Source organism: Armigeres subalbatus, chromosome 2, assembly GCF_024139115.2.
Source record: "Armigeres subalbatus isolate Guangzhou_Male chromosome 2, GZ_Asu_2, whole genome shotgun sequence".
Classification (NCBI taxonomy): Eukaryota; Metazoa; Arthropoda; class Insecta; order Diptera; family Culicidae; genus Armigeres; species Armigeres subalbatus.
The window spans coordinates 425052198-425075419 of NC_085140.1; the positions used below are offsets into that span (position 1 = coordinate 425052198).

General features: G+C 41.4%; 1 protein-coding gene across 1 annotated transcript in view; it reads left to right on the plus strand.

The window, feature by feature from the left end:
• The first annotated feature begins 2642 nt into the window (after positions 1 to 2642).
• Positions 2643 to 23222, plus strand: part of LOC134213501 (signal transducing adapter molecule 2) — a 28152-nt gene continuing 7572 nt past the window's right edge. Inside the window, exons 1-4 of the mRNA XM_062692613.1 lie at positions 2643 to 3179; positions 19618 to 19778; positions 19836 to 19952; positions 20022 to 20324. Coding sequence (XP_062548597.1) covers positions 3137 to 3179; positions 19618 to 19778; positions 19836 to 19952; positions 20022 to 20324 — 624 coding nt within the window. The 5' untranslated portion in view covers positions 2643 to 3136. The remainder of the gene's footprint in view (positions 3180 to 19617; positions 19779 to 19835; positions 19953 to 20021; positions 20325 to 23222) is intronic.

A 23222-nucleotide genomic window follows, 5' to 3' on the forward strand; every position in this document is an offset into this window, starting at 1 on the left:
ACTTTTTCAACCTCAAAAACTCACACGATTTTCATGTACTTAGACTTAACTGATTTTATCGCAACAAGTTGCATTCCGCAGAGCCACTCTTCTAATTACATGCTATTTAATTTCATCAAGATTGATTAATGGGTTCGCAGCTGACAAGGAAAATGGTTTAGGCAGTTTTCCATTTTTTCCCATATAATCGGGACTACGAGCATTGAGTAGCTACCATGCTGTAATATAAATTACGCTCGCTCGATGGGTTAGAATCCTCGCTACGGCAATTTCGATAACGCTAACGCAACGAGCAAAGCCTCTCAAAGCTTGCAATGTGGAACGTGTTGAACACGAAAACTATCGACGAACAACGCACGCACTTTTACACGCTAAAAATGAACTACTCAAAATTGAGTCGAATCCGACTCATTTTCATTAAAAACGGGACAACTCAAAATTTGAGTAAAAGATACTACTTCAATAAAATGATGATTACACTTAAACTAGGAGTCTGTTTGTCGTAAAATGCACTTAGATAGATAGATAAACTTGATTCGCATCTGTCGTATTAGAAATTGATGGAAGGCCAAGCTTAACTTTCGCGAAATCATCATTTTATTGAAGTAGTATCTTTTACTCAAATTTTGAGTTGTCCCGTTTTTAATGAAAATGAGTCGGATTCGACTCAATTTTGAGTAGTTCATTTTTAGCGTGTAAGCTGAGAGCCGATTCGATGATGTTTATTGCCATTATACTTTATCGGAGCATTCGCACCAACACAGTTGTAAGTTTCATCGTTGGCAACAGAAATTGCACTCGATAACGACCCGATTAACTGCTGGTTCGTACGCTCGTGGCCATGGTGGTGTTTGCGTTTGTTTTGAGTCATACATTGGAAGGGAAAAAAAGGGGTTTCATTGATGCTTCAACATGCTGTTTGGTTTGGGTGGTGTGTGGTATGATGGATGGTGTGGAGTTATGGTGAAGTTTGGGTGATTTCACGAGCAAATTTGAATATAGTTTTCTTTTTATACATCTCCTTATTTTCATATTATATTATGTATGCGGTTTTGTTTGTCTTCTAATTATATTAAGGAACTAGTCGACCCGGCAGACGTTGTCCTGCATAGTAGGCGATAAAGAGCGTTGTGAACTGCCCATGCGAAATTCCCATACAAATCATAATTTTACCTGTCATAAGACGAGTTTAAACAATCCCATTGAATTCCACCACTTAATTGTATCCTGACAGATACGTATTTCGACCTCAACAGTAAGGCCGTCTTCAGTGTCTTGTACTTGACGACGACTAAGTCGAGTCAAGTACAAGACACTGAAGACGGCCTTACTGTTGAGGTCGAAATACGTATCTGTCAGGATACAATTAAGTGGTGGAATTCAATGGGATTGTTTAAACTCGTCTTATGACAGGTGAAAGCATTCCACTAAAAAGCTCAAAATAATTTTCTTATCATAATTTTAGTTTTTCACTATTTACTCAACCTTATTCGTGATTTTTGAATAAGGAAATATAATATAAACCCGTCGGAAACGATTACGAACATATTTGCTGAAGGAATGAAGAAAATCCATCCAGCCGTTTTCGTGTTATGCGGATACGAACACAGACCATTTCATTTTTATTATATAGATTGTTCAAAAATGGCATCGGGGCCTTGGCGAAGGGGGGTGGGGGTGTCGTTGGTTGAATAATCTTAAATGTATTTGACGTCATATTCTAGTCGGCCTTGGGAATAATTGGCTTAATTTTCAAAATGTTCGTGTACATTTCACTCCGAAATCGAACCTTTTATAGAAGTCTTGGAGACCCATGATGTTATATACCAACCCGACCAGTTGATCGTAACAATTATATCAATATGTATTACAAATAACAATACTTGAAATAATTTCTCTGTCAAAAATGGATGAAAGAAAATTTCACGATCGTCATAACTTGATTATAACATTGGCGATTAAAGGTTGCATGAAGAAGAAGAAGTCGAAGGATGATATTAGAAAAATATTGCACGGGGAAGCATACGGGAAGTTTTTTAAAACTCTTCTCAAAAATTCTAGAAGCGGTTTAATTAAAAACAGAAAGCAGTACGGGGTTGGACTTTTCTTATACTATGTATCAAGTATGATATCATAAAATAAAATTTGAAATCGAAAAATTGCGTTTATTATTCAGTAGAAGGAAAGTCCAACCCCGTACTGCTAACCGTTTTTAATTAAATTGCTTCTAGAATTTTTGAGGAGAGTTTTAAAAAACTTCCCGTATGCTTCCCCATGCAATATTTTTCAAATATCATCCTTCGACTTCTTCTTCTTCATGCAACCTTTAATCGTCAATAGTTTATTATGCTTATTTTACACGAAATCAAAATTGCCAACATTTTTGGTAGATAGGAATTGGAAAAAAAACGAAGTTACCACCTTCAGTATATCTTGATTTAATCGAGAAAGGCATCGTCACCGCTAGGTGGATTAATTTGGGTTTTTTGAAAGCAAACGATAAGTTCGTCAAATTTGGTTGCCATGTATAGGGTATCGTTTCCCCAAAGGAACAAATCAAAACGTCAAAGTCAAAATTTCCAAGCTGCTCGAATCGAGCACCTTTGATTTGATTCATCATCGCCTCTCTCGCGACTGTCGTCGTCGTCGTCGTCACAGAGAGCAAAAAATACTTGATTCTACAGTGCACCAATCCGGATTCAATCGTTGACGTTGAAAATATTATTTTTTGCATAGAAATTTTTGTGCTACACTCGTTAGAACGTTAAAAGCTGATAAATTAATATTGCGTGCGCCCAGAGGCTAGAATTTGTTACCCAAAACGCCTGAATTCCGGTCGAAAACGGGTTTTTCAGAACAAGGAAAAGTTCCCCTTGAAAGTATTACTCGCCATTGCATTCGTCGGTTTTTCAGGGGGTAAAGGAAATAGACAAGGGTGCGGAACAAAGTCGCTCTGATTATTTTGTTTTCTGGTCTGGTCCGTGTTCCGTTGTGCGTTCCTCAGGGAACTGGAGAAGAAGTAGACCCAGCAGTATCCGGATTGTGGTGGATGTGACCTAGCTGCCGTGAAGTGCGTAGAAAACAGGCATCTATTGGAAGAGGAAGCAGTACCGGAGGCGGCCATCCGAATTGAACAATGGGTCTTTTAGGGAATTCAAATTCGCTGCTGCCCGATATAGGTAAGTCAATTTTGCTGCACCTAATCAGATTGGTATCGTATTTCATCAGCAATAGGGTGTCTCAATGTTAGAAAAGTAGTGATTCACAATTTTTAAACTAAATTAACAGAGGAATTGACATAAGTACTTGAGGCTATTCTACAGCTCCAGTGGTATAATACAGTCACTACAATTCAATTACAACTTTTGTTTTGTTATTGAGTTAAGCTCGAACTTCGGGTAGCAAATATTTTGTTCCATTCGTTTAGAAAAACTCTTCGGTTCGTAGTAAGTATTGATGTCAGGTATTTTTCGATCTTTGTAAAATCGGCTGCTTGATTGACTGAGTGCCTCAATATCTTTTCCTCCAATGGTTTCACATTTCATCTGGATCTTTTGCTTAACTGCTTTTCAACTTAGTATTTTTTAAAGCATTTTCTCAGTTATTAATTGAAAGCTTTTGAATGAGTATGTATCTTGTGTGGCAATTACAATGGATACGTTATGTCCAGGGTGTCGAGAAAGTTTCCATCCCAAAACATCCTAGACCGAACTCGCCATCTCCGGATTGGAAATCTTACGCCTTTACTCTCAAGGCTACTGGAGACCCTGAAATATATAATACGTAATGCTCATGACACATTGAAATGTCGCCAGTCCACAAGGCAATCGGCGTTCAGCATCTACCCATACAATACTAGTTTAACTTTTTATTCGAGAACACCCTAATCATCCGTAAATGTTTTCTAGCAAATCTTATCTTGTTTTATTCTCACCGGAATGATGCGCACTGGGCGGATGAGTAATACATTGCTTGGATCTCCGCCACCACAAATAGGTGAAACTTTACCAATTATCAAACAACAATGCATCTAACACGGGGTCATTCCGGTCAGTTTATGGTTCCATATCTGGTGTCGCACACTGCTCGATATTCGATTAATTAAGTTAGTGTTTGCTTCATGTGGTTGGTTTGGATAAATATTTGTCTCGCACGATGAATACGTAGACTAGTGCGATGTTATTAATTAGCGCCAATTTGAATGGAATTGGAATAGCAGTGATTATCTCAAATTATAGAAGCGTTTTTTTCTTCTTTTCTTGTACAACAAAATGTACCGAAAACAATTTTCGAATTATCTCGACTTCCCTGGGCATACAAGCTAAAAGTATCATCATGCTAGCCTCATGATATACGAATGCAAAAATGGTAACTTGGCTTAGAAACCTCGCAGTTAATAACTGTGGAAGTGCTGAAGTGCTAAGTGCTAAGCTGTGATGCGGCTCTGTCCCAGGGGGATGTAATGCCAAGAAGAAGAAGGAATCGACACTACACTTTGCTTGCATGTTTAACTTGTGTTTTAAAAATCTCCACTCCAAGATTTGATATTTTTTCAATTTTAAATTTTTAAATAATTTTGCGTATTGGAAAAGTAGAGTCGTCATAAATAATTTTCCCCTGAAACCCCTCCTTTTGACGTAGGACTACGTCTGTGTTTTCTATATTGGGGTACACTTTACGATTGCGAAAATCGGGGACCGTCACGAAAATATGATAGACTTTAAACTTTAATATCTAAGCCGTTTCTCGATGGATTTTCAATTTTTTTCTACCATTCGATCAAGGATGAGTCAACGTTTCTTTGTATCTATTTAAAAGTACTGATTTCTGACTATTTATTATCGATAATTGATAAAAAGTTTAGAAATAGGTAAACTAACCAATCACTAGCACAGACATCAAAAATCAATCACTTGCGGGTTTGGATCTAACCCTCAGTTTGAACAAGATTTTACGCATAGCAGACGCATCAAAGCGATCGTAGCGGAGCGGACACAGCATCACGGAGGCGCTAATAACATTTTCAAAGAAAATCCATCGCATTGGTGGTGGTGCTCGATGTGTTGCTGCAGATCATTCAACCTCAACGAACCAGAATTTCATATGAAGAAAAGGTTGACCATAAAAATAGCACTGTGGCGATCCCACACCGCCAGTGCCGATGCTGAAAATTTATTACAAATTGTGGTGTCAGTTAGTTGGAAAGGAACATTGGGAAAAGAAAATTGGTTCTTCTCAGGACCAACATTTTATAAAAAGAAAGAGTTAATTGCGAAAATGGACCGTTTCGGTGGCATCGGGTTTGGCGTGGTAGCTTGGTTGCTGTTAGTGATCCATCCATTGAAATTTTCTACATCATCTCCCTACGACGCGCTATCGAATTCGCTATTTACGATTGAGTTTTGAACTTTGAAAAAAGTTTATTTCGGATCAACTTTCTTTTGTATAAAATCCATGACGACGTCACCTTTGTGAAAACTATCTACCTACAGCAACTACCCATTAGTGAACGTCACTTGGACAGACAGATACCAAAAGATAATGTTTGGTAATATGAAGAAACTTCGTCTTGAGTCAAATTTCTGTTGTCATTCCTCGCAACAATACGCATCTTAGAAAAACAACATCTCATAACCAAATTCAGAATCTTTCGAGAAAGTTTCATTGGATTCTTAGAATTCATAATTCTCCGAACGGTCCGTTGTCTGTGGAAACCCGATCGAAATGGCTCGCGCGCCGAAAAGCAGCTTTCTTATATCTAATGAAGTAATCCCATTAGCCCCGCCCCTTTATTAACCGTTATGAGTGCACATTATATTTACACTATATCAGCTCACAAAGAGGCGGGGCTCACGAGTTTAATTCATTAAATACAAGAAAGCTGCTGTTCATCGCGCGCGAGCCATTTTGATCGGGATTCCACAGAGAGCGGTTAGACATTCAATGCAGCGGAGCGGACACTGCAGCATGGAGTGGGTGGCAATGCTGAAAATTTATTTCAACTTTTGGAGGCTTAGCGAAAAATCATCAAGTGGCGGTCGGACAGTTGCAACGCAAGGTGTCGGCAAGTGATTGGATGCAGTTAGTTATTGGACAGAAGGCGCATTGGGAAAAGAAAATTGGTTCTTCTCAGGACCAACATTTTATAAAAAGAAAGAGTTAATTGCGAAAATGGACTGTTTCGGTGGCATCGGGTTTGGCGTGGTAGCTTGGTTGCTGTTAGTGATCCCATACATTCAAATTTATTGCATCATCTCCCTCCGACGCGCTATCAAATTCGCTATTTACGATTGAGTTTTGCACTTTGAAGAAAGTTTATTTCGGATAGTCGGATCAGCCTTCTTTTGTATAAAATGGTAGCTTTGTATAAAATCAATGAAGACGCCACCTCTGTGGAAACTTTACACAGCAACCATGAACGGTGAACGTCGCTCGGACAGCCAGATGCCGAAAGCTAATGTTTTGCAATATGAAGAAACTCTGAAGAAATTGTTGTCGTTCCTCGTAACAATACGCATCTAAGATAAACTACATCTCATAACCAAATTCAGAATCGAGAAAATTTCATAGGATTCTTAGAATTTGTCATTCTCCGAACGGTCCGTTGTCTGCGGAATCTCGATCGAAATGGCTCGCGTGCGCCGAAAAGCAGCTTTCTTATATCTAATGAAGTTATTCCATTAGCCCCGCCCCTTCATTAAACGTTGAGTGCACATTATATTTACACCCATATCAGATCACAAAGAGGCGGGGCTTACGAGCTTAATTTATTAAATACAAAAAAGCTGCTTTCCGGCGCGCGCGAGCCATTTTGATCGGGATTCCACAGAGAGCGGTTCGACATTCAATGCAGCGGAGCGGACACAGCAGCACTGAGTGGGTGGCAATGCTAAAAATATTTCGACTTTTGGAGGCTGAACGAAAAATCATCGAGTGGCGGTTGGACAGTTATAGCGCAAGGTGCCGACAAACGTTTGGAGGCAGTTAATTATTGGAAAGGCGCATTGGTGAAAGAAAATTGGTTCTTCTCAGGACCAACATTTTATGGAAACAAAGAGTTAATTGCGAAAATGGACTGTTTCGGTGGCATCGGGTTTGGCGTGGTAGCTTGGTTGCTGCAAGTGATTTCATACATTAAAATTTACTGCATTATCTCCCTCGACGCGCTATAAAATTCGCTATTTACGATTGAGTTTTGTACTTGAAAGAAAGTTTATTTCGGATAGTCGGGTCAACCTTCTTTTGTATAAAATCAATGAAGACACCACCTCTGTGGAAACTATCTACAGCAACCACCCATCGGTGAACGTCGCTCGGACAGACAGATGCCAAGAGATAATGTTTGGTAATATGAAGAAACTTCGTCTTGAGTCAAATTTATGTTGTTACTCTTCACAATAATACGCATCTTAGATAACCAACAGCTCATAACCAAATTCAGAATCTTGCGAGAAAATTTCATAAGATTCTTAGAATTTGTCATTCTCCGAAAGGTCCGTTGTCTGCTGCGGAATCCCGATCAAAATGGCTCGCGCGCGTCAAAAGCAGCTTTCTTATATCTAATGAAGTAATTCCATTAGCCCCGCCCCTTCATTAATCGTTATGAGTGCACATTTTATTTACACCCATATTAGATCATAAAGGGGCGGGGCTACTGGGCTTAATTTATTAAATACAAGAAAGCTGCTATTCGGCGCGCGCGAGCCGTTTTGATCGGGATTCGGTTCGACATTCGATGCGGCACCATCGGCACCATCTGGAGCAACGACATGGAGGAAGGCCACTACACGATCCTGAGCCCGGATTCCCCCACTCGGCTGAGTCGGTCCGGTGCCCACGCAACGCTCGACCTCTACGTAACAAACCTGAGTGACCACGTCTCGCAGCCGGTTGTATACCAGGAGCTCAGTTCGGATCACTATCCGGTGGTGGCGGAACTGGGCTCCTCGGTCAATCGGCACCAGCAGTTACGGCGGAACTACCACCGAGTGAACTGGCAGCGTTTCCAGCAGTGCGTCGATAACACCGTTGACTACGAGGTGCGTCCGGAGACGCCGGAAAGTATCGACCGCCAGCTGTGCGCTATCGAGGAGGCGATCACGGCGGCCCGAGAGCAACACGTACCGACGGCTCGGCAGGTAAGCAACTCCTTAAACATCGATACACTCACCAAAGATTTGATTCGATTGCGGAATGTCACTCGCAGGCAGTTTCAGCGTACTGGACTGCCTGAGCTTAAGGCACGCTGCAATCGAATCACAAAAATTATCAAGGCCAGAATGGTGGACCTCAAAATAACGACTTCTCGAATAAGATCCGCACTCTCCCAGATTATGCTAAGCCGTTCTGGAAAATGACCAAAATTCTAAAATCCAAGCCTCGGCCCATTCCACCTTTGATCCCACTCAGACAATAATGGCTCGAAGGATCGCTTGATAACTCCTGCAGAGAAGGTCGCTGAAATAGGTCGTCACTTCGTCAGCTCACACAATCTTGGGCAGAACATCACCAGTCCTCACGAAGCAGCCGTCAACGAGCATGCAAACAACATCCATTTGATTCCCAACGACTTCTCGGAGGAGTTGGAGATCTCAGCTGGCGAATTGACGGCCTATATCAAATCGTCGAAGAACATGAAGGCCCCAGGCTTCGACAGCATCCTGAATCTCGAGCTCAAACACATGAGTGCTCCGTTCTTTGAGCACCTCTCACTGATCTTTAATCAGTGTCTCCGGCTCAGCTACTTCCCATCGTCCTGGAAGTCAGCGAAAGTCATCCCCATCCGGAAGCCTGGGAAGGATCCTTCCTCTCCCAAAAGTTATCGACCCATCAGCCTTCTCTCAGGGTTATCCAAGCTATTCGAAAAAGCTATTCATCACCGGTTACTTGAGTCTGCCGAAAATCTCAACATCTTGCTCGAGGAACAGTTTGGTTTGACGCGGTCGGTCAACTGTACACCAACTGACCTGGGTTACCAACGTCCTCAGACGGAACAAATTTGTCTCGAAAACATCCGCCATGGCCTTTACTCGATGTCGAGAAGGCATTTGACAATGTATGGCATGATGGCCTGGTGTACAAACTACAACGCTACAATCTTCCCAGCTACCTGGTGAAAATCATCAACAATTACCTGTCGGCAAGGACATTTCGGGTCTCAATCAGCGGAGCGAGTTCCAATGCGCACAACATCGTCGCAGGCGTCCCCAGGGCAGTATCCTCGGCCCCTGCTTTTCAATCTGTTCACCTCCGACATGCCAGAACCTCCAGAAGGCGGCATTCTGTCTCTGTTCGCAGATGACACATCCATCGTCTACAACGGTAGAGTGATCAGAGCGCTAGTGGCAAAACTCCAACGAGGCCTGGATGCCCTGACAGAGTACCTCACCAGCTGGAAGATCTGTATCAACGCGGCGAAGACCCAGGTCATCATTTTCCCCACTCCAAATCCCTAAACTTGTTCCGCCTGGGACTGTAAAATCATCCTCAATGGCACGACTGTGGAATGGGCCAATGAGGCCGACTACCTTGGCTTGACCTCGACAGCAAGCTTATTTTCAGGCAGCAGGTTGACAAAACGGTGACAAAGTGTAACGTCTTGTTGAAACTACTGTACCCTTTGATCAACCGCCGGTCGTCATTGTCCCTGAAAATAAGCTTGCTGTCTACAAGCAAATCATCCTCCCTGTGATCGAATACGGCATGCCGGTCTGGGAGAGCTGCGCTAAAACCCACCACCTCAAACTTCAACGGGTCCAAAACAAATTCCTGAGGATGATCCTTAACACCCTCCCAGGACAAGAACATCTGAGGTCCACCGTCTGGCCGGAATAAAACCTTACATGAACGCTTTGGTGAGTGTAAAGAAAGTTTAGGGTCCGTTGCTTGCACTGACCAACAAGCGCTTAGGGCGCTAGTTCCAATCTAGGTTATCAAATTTTTATTGTAAATATTAGTGTACATAGTAGTTAGGTTATCAAATTTTAAAAAACACACTAGCGCCTGCTGAAGGCCGTCATGATACATTATATTTTAAAAATTAAGTAGAAACATAAAAATAATAATAATAATAATAATTAAAATTGAAGTTGGAGGGCCAAGCCGGCCGATCACTGTACATGTTAAAAATAATTGTAGAACAAAAATTGTGTAAATAAAGAAGAATTTTACTACTACTACTAGACATTCGATGCAGCGGATCGGTCACAGCAGCACGAAGGCGGTCGGACAATTTCAACGCAAGGTACTGTCTAGAGATGTCGTAAATTAATCGATTACTTCGATTAATCGATTAATCGTTGTAACAATCGATTAATTTTGAATCGATCATTACCTAACGATTAATCGATTCAATAATCGAGAGAGATCGAGAGTAATCGATTTGTTACTAATCGATTAATCAAGATTTTACGACATCATAAGGATGTCGCAAATTAATTGATTACTTCGATTAATCGATTCATCGTTGTAATAATCGATTAATTTTGAATCGATTATTATCCAACGATCAATCGATTCAATAATCGACAGGAATCGAGAAAATCGATTAGTTACTAATCGATTAATCGGGATTTTACGACATCTCTAGTACTGTCAAGCGTTTGGATGCAGTTAGTTATTGGAAAGACGCATTGGGAAAAGAAAATTGGTTCTTCTCAGGACCAGTATTTTATGGAAAGAAAGAGTTAATTGCGAAAATGGAATGTTTCGACGGCATCGGGTTTGGCGTGGTAGCTTGGTTGCTGTTAGTGATTCCACCCGCCCGTTCAAATTAATTGCATCATCTCCCTCCGCCGCGCTATCAAATTTTCTAGTTACGATTGAGTTTTGCACTTTAAAGAAAGTTCATATCGGATTGTCGGATCAACCTTCTTTTGTATGCATAAAGACCTTTTTGGAGGACACCATCCTCAAAAATGGCCGAAATAAAGGAGAAATAAGCAGAATCAGAAGTGGCGTGAAACCAAACACAAATATATTTATATGCAACGTTTGGTCTTCGCCCGCGATGTAAGCGTTCGTGCCAAAGTAAGGATTGTGATGTCCTCGACTGAAAGCCAGTCGAGTGGCTTCCAGCGGCCCATGAGTCATGTTAATTCCACGGTTAGAGACTCAACTGGCAACAACTATTCGACTTCTTGATTCAGTTAGCCTCCGAGCAGTTTGCTCAATGTTAATAAAACGACACAAATTATTAAGGCAAATACTATCAATTTCGAATAGCTACGTAGTCCTACGTCACCTTTGCGTACAACCCGATTGGGCTGCACCTTTGAGTTTTTATATATTTTTGTGATTCTCATAATCTATGCGTATTCGGACTTCAACCTCTACCCGATTAATAATGCATAACAAAATTATAACAAGGGGAGATGTTTATTTCTGAAAAATATTGTGACAACATGTATAATTAATCTGGCTAATTAGTTGTCAAAATAACAAAAATGATATCAAAAATTCTTCTAGTGGTAACACAATTTATCAGAGGATATTATATAATTTTTGAACTCACGAACATATTTTTTTCTCCTATAAGTCGTAAGTTTCATTACTGGTTGCGAACAATGTGCACTAGTTGGGGGTCGTACAAAAATAATGTCACAAGCTTTAGGAGGGAGGGGTCTATGATTTTGTGTCAGTGCATGTACTAGGTATACAAAAAGCGTGACATATGGAGGAGGGGGGTCTTGAAATCTCAAAAAGTAGTGGACGTCACACTTGAATCGCCCCTTGCGCAATGATGCACTATAAGTTGAACGCAAATAAAATCGGTTTACGCGAGTTAGAAATTTGATTTTTGTAGAGTAGGTGGTTCTACTTGTTTGAAGAAACTTCGGAGGATTTAAGGAAAGACGTCCAAAGTTAGCGATAGCAAATTAATGAATTATTATTTATTTTCAATCAACAAATTATGTTACTAAGGGGTTTCTAGGATAGCGTGGAGTATTAGTATCAGTCAGTCCAAGGCTAGTTCGTAAAGTTTTGAACCTTGAGAAATCCAATGCCTTGGTGAACATATCTTCTAGTTGGTCCTGGGTTTTGATAGGTTCTATTTTTAGAGATCCAGAAGCCACATGATTACGTAAGAAAATGATATTTAATATCTATGTGTTTCGTCCGCTTTGTTGCTAAGTTCTTCGCCATACAGATACAGCCTCTGTTGTCCTCATAGATGGTAGTTGGTTTAATAGCTTCTTGCAGGTCCTCTAGAATTCCTTGAAGCCAAATTGCTTCAGTGACAGCCATGCTTAAAGCAACATATTCAGCTTCACTGGATGATATTGCTACGGTAAGTTGTTTCTTGCTGCACCAGGAAACCGAACAGTCAAACATCTTGAACAGGTAACCGCTCACCGATTTTCGATCGTTTGTGTCCGAAGCTCAATCCGCATCTGCATATCTAATTAATGATGAACGTCCCGTTGGAATAATAGTTTTATGTCTCTTGTTCCGTGTATATACCGAACCACTCGTTGTAGTACTTCTCAATGTTGAGGATTTTGCTGGAAACGACCCAAGTATCCAATCGGAAAACAAATATCTGGTCGCACGCACAGAATGAGGTACATTAGCGATCCCAACATTTCCCGATATGGTTCATCGATGTGTTGTTCCGTCAGGTCCAGTGACAATGACATCCCACAACGTTTCATCAATCAGTCGATACTTGGACCTTGTGAAAGCTGCATCACTCCGTATTCATAGTTGTAATCTACCTTGATTCCTAAGAAATGACGAAGTTCTCCACAGTCCGACATTTCAAAAAGCTTGGCCAGGTCTAGCTTTAGTTTCCGAATCGATGAAAGATTTCCTCTTGCAACCAACAGATCATTCACATACAGAATGATTATTAGTTCATCGTCTGCAATCAGCTTGGTATATTGACAATAATCGTGCTTCGATCTGGAAAATCCAATTTTGAGGAGTTCGTCGTTAAAGCGCTCAGTACAGCATCGAGGTGATTGTTTGAGACCATATAGCGATTTGATTAAACGACATGTTTCATCAGGCTTTGCTTTAACACCAGCCGGAGGTTTCATATAGATGATTTCCTTGAGACGACCATGCAGGACAGCAGTCCTTACGTCCATTTGGTGGGAGTGGAACTTGCGACGAACTCCAACAGCCAACACTACACGGATTGTGGCCAACCTTGCCACTAGTGCGTAAGTTTCTTCAAAATCTCATCCTGGTTTCGGGAGATAACCTTTCGCAACTAGCCTTTCCTGTATCGGATAGGCCTGCCATTTTCATCCTCTTTCAGCCGGAATACCCACTTTGATGTCAGGGGTTTTATGCCTTCTAGGTACGTCGTTAGCTCCCACACGTTGTTTGCTTTGAGGGATTGAAGTTCGCTGTGCAGCGCTTGAAACCAATAATCTTTGCTAGCGTCTCGTCCAGAAATCTCGTCATATGTTTGTGTGGGACATCTGCATAACATGAATCACCAGAAGTTGGTTTCGCGTTTGTCCGCTGGTCCCCCAATGTTCTAAGTGGTGGATCATCTTGTTGGATTTCATTACGGTACAATTGGTCATCTGCATCTTCAAAAGCATCATCGGTCTCTACATCAATAGGTTGTGAACGTTCAGCACCGATCTCGACATTAACAGGTTGAACACGTTCAGCTTCCTCCTCTTGTTCGGCCGGGAATATTACCACCATTCACCAATGGAGCTTGTGACGTCTCATCTGGTTTGGTGGTATAAGGGAGTCTCGTCTCGTCAAACTAAACATCACCGGCTATGATTATTTTCCGATATTTACGGTCCCAGAGTATGTAGCCATTGGGTGCAGATCCCATCATGACCACTTCCACGCTTTTCGGATCGAGCTTCTTTCTTGATTGGCTTGGTATCCACGCAAAAGCTTTACAGTCGAAAATACATACCTTCTTCATGTTTGGCTTCATAGCAAACTAATGCTCCGCTGGCCTCGTATTGCACGGGAGACTTGTTGTAGGGATACGATTCAAAAGATACACACCGGTGTAGGCTGCTTCAGACCACATATCTTTCGGCACTTCCCGGGCAGACGATAATAGCTCGTTACCAGTAAAACGTCAGAAGAATATATTAAGCTCTTTTAGTGGAATGTATTAAACCGTCTAAGACGAATTAAGTACTGTCCATTTAATTCCACCAGTTAATTTCGTTGTCTTTGCAGATACGTATTTCGATCACAACTGTGTGGTCGTCTTCCAGTGTCTTGAACCTGACTCGACTTAGTCAAGTACTCGAGTCAAGTACAAGACACTGGAAGACGACCACACAGTTGTGGTCGAAATACGCATCTGCAAAGATAACGAAAATTAACTGGTGGAATTAAATGGACAGTATTTAATTCGTCTTAGACGGTTTCAATAAAACAACGATATTGATAGATATGAACTTGTTTGAAATGAGAGTAAATAACAAGCGAAAATATCAAAAATTTGCACCGAAATATCATAAAAATATTAGGTTTTGCCATTAACAAGAACTTATCAATATCTTGAGCTATTGGTTTGTTCTTGTTAATAGCAGAACCTTATATTTTTATGATATTTCGGTGCAAATTTTTGTTATTTTCGCCTGTTATTTTTACTCTTATTTCAAACAAGATCATATCATGTTTTGTTATCAATATCACGGCTTCTACCCGGATTGGGAGTCCAATAACATAGCACGCACCTTCTCAATAAGCGTCCTATTGAAGCGTCCGGCCACACCATTTTGCTGCAGCGTGTATGCAATTGTTGGTTCCATTTGAATACCCTTTGATTTGTACCACAATTTCTGCCAGTTGGAACAATATCTCTCCTTGATCCACTGTAAGCTTTGAAATTGCCTTTCCTGTCGCAGCAGTTGCCATAGCTTCAAATTCGCGAAACTCGAGAAGTTAGTGTGGTCCTCAATGAATGATACAAAGTATCGCCAACCATCTCACGCCGGTGGGTCAATTGGACCACAGACAGACGTGTATTCGCTCCAATACCCGCGTTACACGTTGCCTGGTCCCGCTGAAAGGTTCACGGCATTGTTTACTTTGTATGCAGGGATCGCAGGATCGAGAGGTTTTGGCTAAAAGTTGATCTTTCTACCATGTTGTGTTGCACCAATTTCGCTATTCCCTGTTCGTTCAGATGGCCAAGTCGACGATGCTACAATCCCGTTGTTTCTACTTGGCTAGTTATCGCATACAGTCAGGTCACCCTTTTTGGGTACCTTCACTAAGATACCTTGCATCCAGTCGACCGGGAAAGTTGCGGTGTCCCAGATATTACGAAATAAACGATGCAGTGGTTGACCGGATGTCATGGGGTCAGCTTTGAGCATCTCGGCTGATATGCGATCGACCACTGGGGCTTTATTCGATTTCATGCTTTGAATGGCTGTTTGAATCTCTAGCAGTGATGGAGCTTCGGTATTGACACGTGTTATACGTCGGATCCTAGACAGATCATGCTGAGGTGGTGGTGGCTTGGCTGGCACTTGAGAAAGTTGTTCAAAGTGCTCGAACCAGCGCGCGTTTCAGCTGGTCAGTTGGGTTGGTCCATAACTGACCCTTCAAAAATTCCAATAAGTAACGCCAATTTGTAGGAATATCTGAAAAATGCCACTGATCGCTAGAACTGTCTTCGAACGCCGAACAACACATAAGCAGGTTGAAGTCGCTGTTATTTTGCCTGTCTTGGTAAGATAGTTCCCACGGTATCAGCCAAGCCGTTCCTAGGTGGACGTTAGGCAAAGTAACAGCGATTTCAATTTCAGATCTTGATATCACCCTTCGGAATTGTATCTATAACGGCATTGAGTTGTAGGCTGTAGAAGTTATCATTGTCTTGCGGATCGGCAGCATCGGTTGGCGCATAACATTGGATTATAATAAGGTTTCGATTATCTTTTCACTCATAGGTCCCCACTTCATAAGCGCAGAGTGTGCCTGAGCACTTAGTAGGAAGCCAACTCTGCGATACCGGGGAGCGTGTTCACCTAGTAAACCAGAGTATAGCAAAACTTGTCCCGACGGCGTTCTGTGTTGTCCAAAGTTTGGCCAACGGACTCAGTCCCAGGATCTCAAGCTTCATGCGGCGTGCCTCATTGGCAAGTTGTGCCAATTTACCCTGCTGGTCTTGGATTAAAACGTTCCATGTTCCTATTCGTGTTCGTTGTTTCGCGCTAAGAGTCGTCGCCGTAAAATCAGTCCGTATTCTTTCATTATCGGGTTCTCGAACAAATTGATGTTTCGGGAACAATAGGTTCCGCCGGGATGATGCTCACATCTTAGGAATTGCTTCCGGGGAATAGCATTTCATACTCAGCCGCTGGATGCCAGGACAGACACTGTTGAAGCCACACGAATTTGTTTAAAGTCCCACCCAACACCACGACTAGGCAAGTGCGCTTTAAGCGGCACACGGTCGCTTTAATAGGACCCGCTTGCGGACACATGCAGCTTTTTTTTTAGAAATTCAACATAGCCCTCTGTCAAACCCCATCACATACCAACATAGACTACTATTAAGTATTGAATGTCAGTTCCTGGATACCACACAAATGTCAATGGTTAAATAATACAGTTTTAAAACATAATTTTGAATTAGTGAAAAAAGAAGTCATAGCCAAATAAGTCATAAAATGTAAAGCACGTAGAACTATTTACTGTTTATACCTTCTATCCCTTTATTGTTTTTCGAACTAGGATGTCTCAATTTCTGGGCAGTTTCGTCGACCATCAAAGGTTAATAATAACCAATTAGCATACAACACGCATATGAAAAATGCTCCCCACGGACCGGTCGGTACACAGAAAACGTTATCGGGAAGAAAGTTTTTCATTTTCTGTCTGTCTATGATACGCCTCACGCCGCGCGATGACTGTTCACATCGCAATGAGCACATAGGACTTTTTACATTGTGGGTATATACAGCGTATATTTACGGTCGTAATAGAGTGAGCAATGCAATCAATGCAATGGCCGATAATGTGGATGATCGACCTTCAATGTGCAGCAACTCCAATGCGTTTGTGTTACTCGGCATAGTAAACAAAATAAACGTAACAAAGTGGCTTATCAAATGTTACAACTCAAAACTAGTGTTATTGCAGATTTTTTAAAAGTACAAAAAGTGTTGCGAAGAGGGAAAGGAACCATAATATTATGGTTTGATGCTTCATTATGGGTGCTCTGCCTCTTTAGCGTAGGGTTCCAAACTCATGACAACGTACCTACGATTCCTACAACGTAAAAAATCGGCAAACTTATCGACTATTGGTTGAAGATTGCATTAAATAATTAACATTGACTTTATGACGTTTAGTAACTATATGACTAAAAGCTTCAATTTATAATCTATTGGCAATGAGCCATGTGACAGACATACAGTTTTGTTTTCTTGATTTCAGTGAACATATTGGGGGGCTCGGTGATTTATAATATTATTATTTAAATCTAGTAACATTTTTAGCTGATTTCCAATGATTGGCCAAGTCTGCAATGAAATCAGCAAAAGAAACGCATCTATTAGGAACAAGGCTGTTCATTTTTTGATAAATTAAAGAGCAATTCCGATCGCTATTAGATATCAGCTTAGAATTACAATAATTTAAGTACTTGTTGTGGAATGACCATAATGATACTCGTAGTTTTTTTTTAGGGTTTTTGGCGTTTAGTTTGGGAATCCATGCTCTAATGTGCATGGATAGCATTATAATAGCCCCCTACATGCGAAGTGACACACGGCATCGATCGTTCGTTCAACGAAAGCAAAAGCTAAAAAGCTTATCACGTGCGATAACCTAAATCAACGTTTTGGTCGCGGCGATGTCATGGTCTCGAACTCGAACGAACATCACTGTATGACACTTGTAGTATGTGTTTGGAAATAACAATCGCGATTGATTCATAAATTAAATTGTTCACTATCTACATATTTTACATTTTTTTTTGTTCGGGATGAACCACTGCGTCAATTTCATTGAACTTTTGTAGTATAATCGTGTCATTTGTTTAGTGCATGTCTTTCTGCTGCATTTCTATTGAGAAGAAATGAAGTATTTTTATTTATTACCAGACTAAGGCCGTAGTGGCCTGTGCAATACATGAAAGTCTTCTCCATTCAGCTCGGTCCATGGCTGCACCACGCAGTCTGCGGAGGGTCCGCAAATTGTCCTCCACCTAATCGATCCATCTTGCCCGCTGTGCACCTCGCCTTCTTGTTCCCATCGGATCGTTGTCGAGAAACCATTTTCACCGGATTACTGTCCGACATTTTGGCTACGTGCCCGGCCCACCGTAGTCTTCCGATTTTCGCGGTATGAACGATGGATGGTTCTCCCAACAGCTGATGCAACTCGTGGTTCATTCGCCTCCTCCACGTACCGTCCACCATCTGCACCCTGTCATAGATGGTACGCAGCACTTTTCTTTCGAAAACTTCCAGTGCGCATTGACCTCCACGAGCATCGTCCAGGTCTCGTGTCCGTGAAGAACTACCGGTCTAATGAGCGTTTTGTAGATTGTCAGTTTGGTACGGCTGCAAACTCTATTCGATCGAAGCGTTTGCGGAGTCCAAAGAACGTACGATTTCCAGCCACTATACGTCTCCGATTTTTCTGCTGGTATCGTTATCGGCGGTCACCAGTGAGCCCAAGTACACGAATTCTTCAACCACCTCGATTTCGTCACCACCGATAGAAACTCGTGGTGGGTGGCTTACATTGACCTCTCTTGAGCCTCTTCCTATCATGTACTTCGTCTTCGACGTGTTGATGACTAGTCCAATCCGTTTAGCTTCGCTTTAGTCTGATGTAGAAATGAAGTAGTCGTTTTTTATTCAGATATTTTCAAACTTAATGTAAGGCCTCTTTAGATTAAGGTACCGCTATTTATACTCTTCGAGAGGTGGCAACTCTCGAAGGCGCGCCCCTCAATCAGTTTCGGCTCAACAATAAGTGGGATAATACTGATTTCAGTGTTCAGCAGATCCACCAAATTCGTATCCGCTTTTTTCCTAATTAATCAGCGCTCTGGAGCTTGGAGATTCATGTCGTCGGTTTAAAAACCAGCCTAAGATTGAGTTATGTTTTTAGGTATAATTTACTCCATTGACTCCGTCCAAAAGAGGCAAAAGGTGGGTCATATAAAAGCAAATTATAGTCGTTCCATACTATTCCGACCATCACTCATAAGTATTACCAAGAATAGTAGGAACTAGAGCACAGTGTGGTAGATCTTTCTCCGTAATGCACCACGAAAAGGTGTCTGCCCAGCATTACAGGCTCCGTTAACTGGCTGGCTAATTGTTTCATCCCCTCGGCACGGTTCGCCTGACACCTTGGGATTCGGAGTTAGGGACGTCATATTGTCAGCTTCAGTGTTGTACCGATCCTGGCGTTATGACCGGATTTACACCGTTACGCACTACTTCAGAGTATCCATATCCCAGCGTAACGGAATTATTTCACAAATGCTATAGCCCTTTCAGATCACAAGCTGTATTACTTGATAAAAGTATTTTGATGTCAAGGATCACACATCTCATGTTCATTTAATATGATATCAAGTTATAAATCACTTGTGATCCCGTCCAAATGATGCTAAGGTTTTTTTTTTCATTGATTCTTCTTCGACAGAGAAAGCAACCAGCGATACCAACACACAGGAAAAATGGGGTCTCATCATGGACGTTTGCGACAAAGTGACCAATGGTGCAGCCAACTCGAAGGAATGCTTAAAAATGGTCATCAAGCGACTGAACCACAGCGATCCCCATGTGGTTATGCAGGCCATTACGGTACAAGTCCAAATGTCTTTAAGCAGGCATATTTTTAAATAATTTATCTGTTTATAGCTTCTGGATGCTTGCGTTAGTAATTGCGGTAAACAATTTCACCTGGAAATTGCATCACGAGACTTTGAAACAGAATTTCGCAAACTTCTGCAGAAGAGTCAACCCATAGTCAATACGGTCTGTAATTTAAATTAATTTAGCATAATCTTTCGAATTTCAAATAATCAAAATTTCTACTCCTTCCAGCGTCTGAAACTGTGCCTGAAAAAGTGGGCGGAATCGGAGTTCAAAAGCGATCCCCAGCTGAACCTGATCCCTTCGCTGTACGGAAAGCTACGCGCGGAGGGGCACGATTTCAGCGATCCGTCCGTGACGCCTAAGCGCGAAGCCCCACTGAGTAAGGATCCGAACGTTGTATCTAGTCAACAGGAGGAGGAAGATATCGCCAAGGCGATCGAACTGTCGCTAAAAGAGACGAAGAGCTCAACGGCGAGCAGTAGTCAGTCTCCAAAAATGCATGCCACCTCCGGTGGAACTGCTACAGCATCGGTGAGTAACGAACATTGGACTGATGAGTCTTTCTAAGCACTGTTTATATCTGGTTTTATAACCTAATTATGGTCCCTTGCCTTGTTATAAGACGAGTTTGCACCTTCCCATTTAATTCCACCACTTGATTGTACCTTGACAGAAACGTATTTTGACCTCAACAGTAAGGTCGTCTTCAGTGTCTTGTACTTGACTCGACGAAAATACGTATCTGTCAAGGTGCAATCACGTCTTATGACAAGTGAAGACATTCCATTAAAAAGCTCAAAATAATTTTCTTAACTAATTATGGTGTTTTTTATATGAGACGTATTACACAGCGAATCTCCTGACTACCTACTCATCCTATTTTTTGAACTATAGAATACTTAACATCAATTCAAATGATAGGAAGTATCAATATCAGTATTCTCTTTGTTAACCACAAGCGCGGTCCGGTTTGTCAATTCACTAAGAAGCTAACTTTACCTGGAAATGAGTATCTGAGTATCCGAGAAACATTTTGATCAAACATGTTGTAAATTATTGAATGTTCACGTCACAAATAGATCGTTGTCTTCCTTCAGAAATTCATTTTCTTCGGTGAAATTTGTTTCGATCGGTAGTTGTACTTCAAATCCATTGCGTCTTTAAAAGTCTTACCTTTTGAGTGGAAGGCACTTCCTCAATATCGCATTAGGAGAACTGCTCCGACATTGTTGCACAATAATACAGTAACTACCGTACCACTGATGGGCCAATGCCACTGATGCCATCTATGCGAATAAATATTTGTGGAATCTCCCTCCGACGCGCGCTCGTGATTCTGCTACGGACGGCAACTTTCTGGCGTCGTGGTTAATTTGCAATTTGAATAAAATTCTAATCACTATCAGCTTACGACGAAGACCACACGATTCACGCCATCGGCGGGAACAAAATTTGCTTCAGAAATTCCGCCGATGTTGGGACTGCTATCCGCTCTCCGCGACATTTCAAATGAAATGTCACGTGCGCGGGGGAAAGCAGTTTTCTTATAATATAAATAATCATATTTCAATAAAGAAAGACCATTAGTCCCGCTTCTTGATTAATCGGTATGCGTGATTGCGAGTGATTTGACAATGCGTCCAATTTGGGTCTCGAGCTCGTTCAGTAGCCGCTAGGTTGCAAAGGCCGACGGAGGTCCTTCGTAGCTTAGTTGGTTAAAGCACCAGTCTAGCGTACTGTAGGGTCATGGGTTTGAGTCCCATCGAAGGGAAAGTGGTTACCTCCCCTCCAATATATTTTCCAAACCAATATCTTCCACATAACGTACATATTCACATATGAATTTTCACAACATTGTAAATTAACGTCCAAGTCGGGTGGTTGATTCCCCGGAAAAAGGGAATTAACTTTGATTGAACTGAACCTGAGTTGCGTGCTCTTGCCTACGCAATGCGGTTGGGTCTGAGCTTGACGAGCGACTGGCAAATAGCTTACACAACCTCACTTGATCAGTACAGTTGCTGATGAAGAATGTGTGTAGCCGCCAGACATTCTAATTACTGACGCTCCTCTAATGCGAACGTGTACTATACACATGTGTAAGTGTTGGCTTGAGAAGTGGATTGCGAGTGATTTGACTATGCGTCTAATTTGGGAATCTCGAGCTCGTTCAGTAGCCGCTAGGTTGCGAAGGCTGACGGAGGTCCGACGTCTTTTTGGCACAATGACCATGGTGCCTACCAGAATAAACGTGACGTGCGATGCGACGCAACGCGACGCAATTCACACAAAGGAATAAAAACGGAGACGAGCTAGTCTTGAGCTGAAAGTCTCCTTAATAAAGATTTAAAAATGGAATAAAAATTATAATCAATGAATTGTCAAATTGCACTGTCGCGTCACGTCTATTCTGGCTAAGCGTTGCATAGCATACGGTCACGTCTATTCTGGCTTCACCCCAAAACAGAAAAAAAAAATCTTATTTTGAAGCACGCCTTGATTGAGGAAACAAATAGGGACCCACGCATTTGCCCGGAAAAAGGCAATTAAGTAGATGATTCCTTTTTTTAAAACGCGCATTTTTCCTAAATAGGGCAAATCAGTCTATAATTTTTGTGTGCTACGCAGCGTTTGTCCAAAATAAGGCACAAGAATATAAATAATATAATAATAATATAATAAGAATATAAAAATGAGAAGGGTTATGTACAAGACACAACCGCCCAACGTAAACTACGTGAGGCAGTTTTGTTCATTGAGGATTGTAGTGCCATCATGCATGAATATTTTAAGAAAATTCATTTGATTACTTATGTCACTGGTTTCGAATAAAACTAGCGTATCTTAAGATATGAAAATTGTTGGATACAATTGTTTAAAAAAATTACTATGAAAACCCAAATTTGGTCCTCAGAGGTAATGATGCCTTTCTTGGATCCGAATTGCCTACATTTGGGTTTTAAAGCATTTGATGAAATATTTCAATAGAAGAAGCCCTAGGGAAGCATTCTCTTTTCCGTTTGCAACATTTATTATTCAGAAACACTCCAATCGTAGGCATATCTTGTTTTTCGTGCATCACTAGAAATCATAAAATGTCAATCATGTACCAAAACCCAACTAATTTGGTTGTGGTGCGCGCGAGTAGTAAACGTTGCGGACGATAAAAGATAGTGTGTGTATTATTACATTCTAAATCCTACTGTCTGGCAGTGTTGGTTAAATCTGAAAATCTCAAATCTCATCGGCGATTCAAAGCATGCGTGAGTCAAATACCATCACAATTATGGCCGAGAGATTTGCTCATGATTTGCATCATTGCATGATATTTACGTGTTCTTCATTGAATTAACTATTTTTCGTCTAAAACAATGGCTAATAATTATATATAAACAAAACATACGTCTCGATTGCGTTTTGACGCTTTTT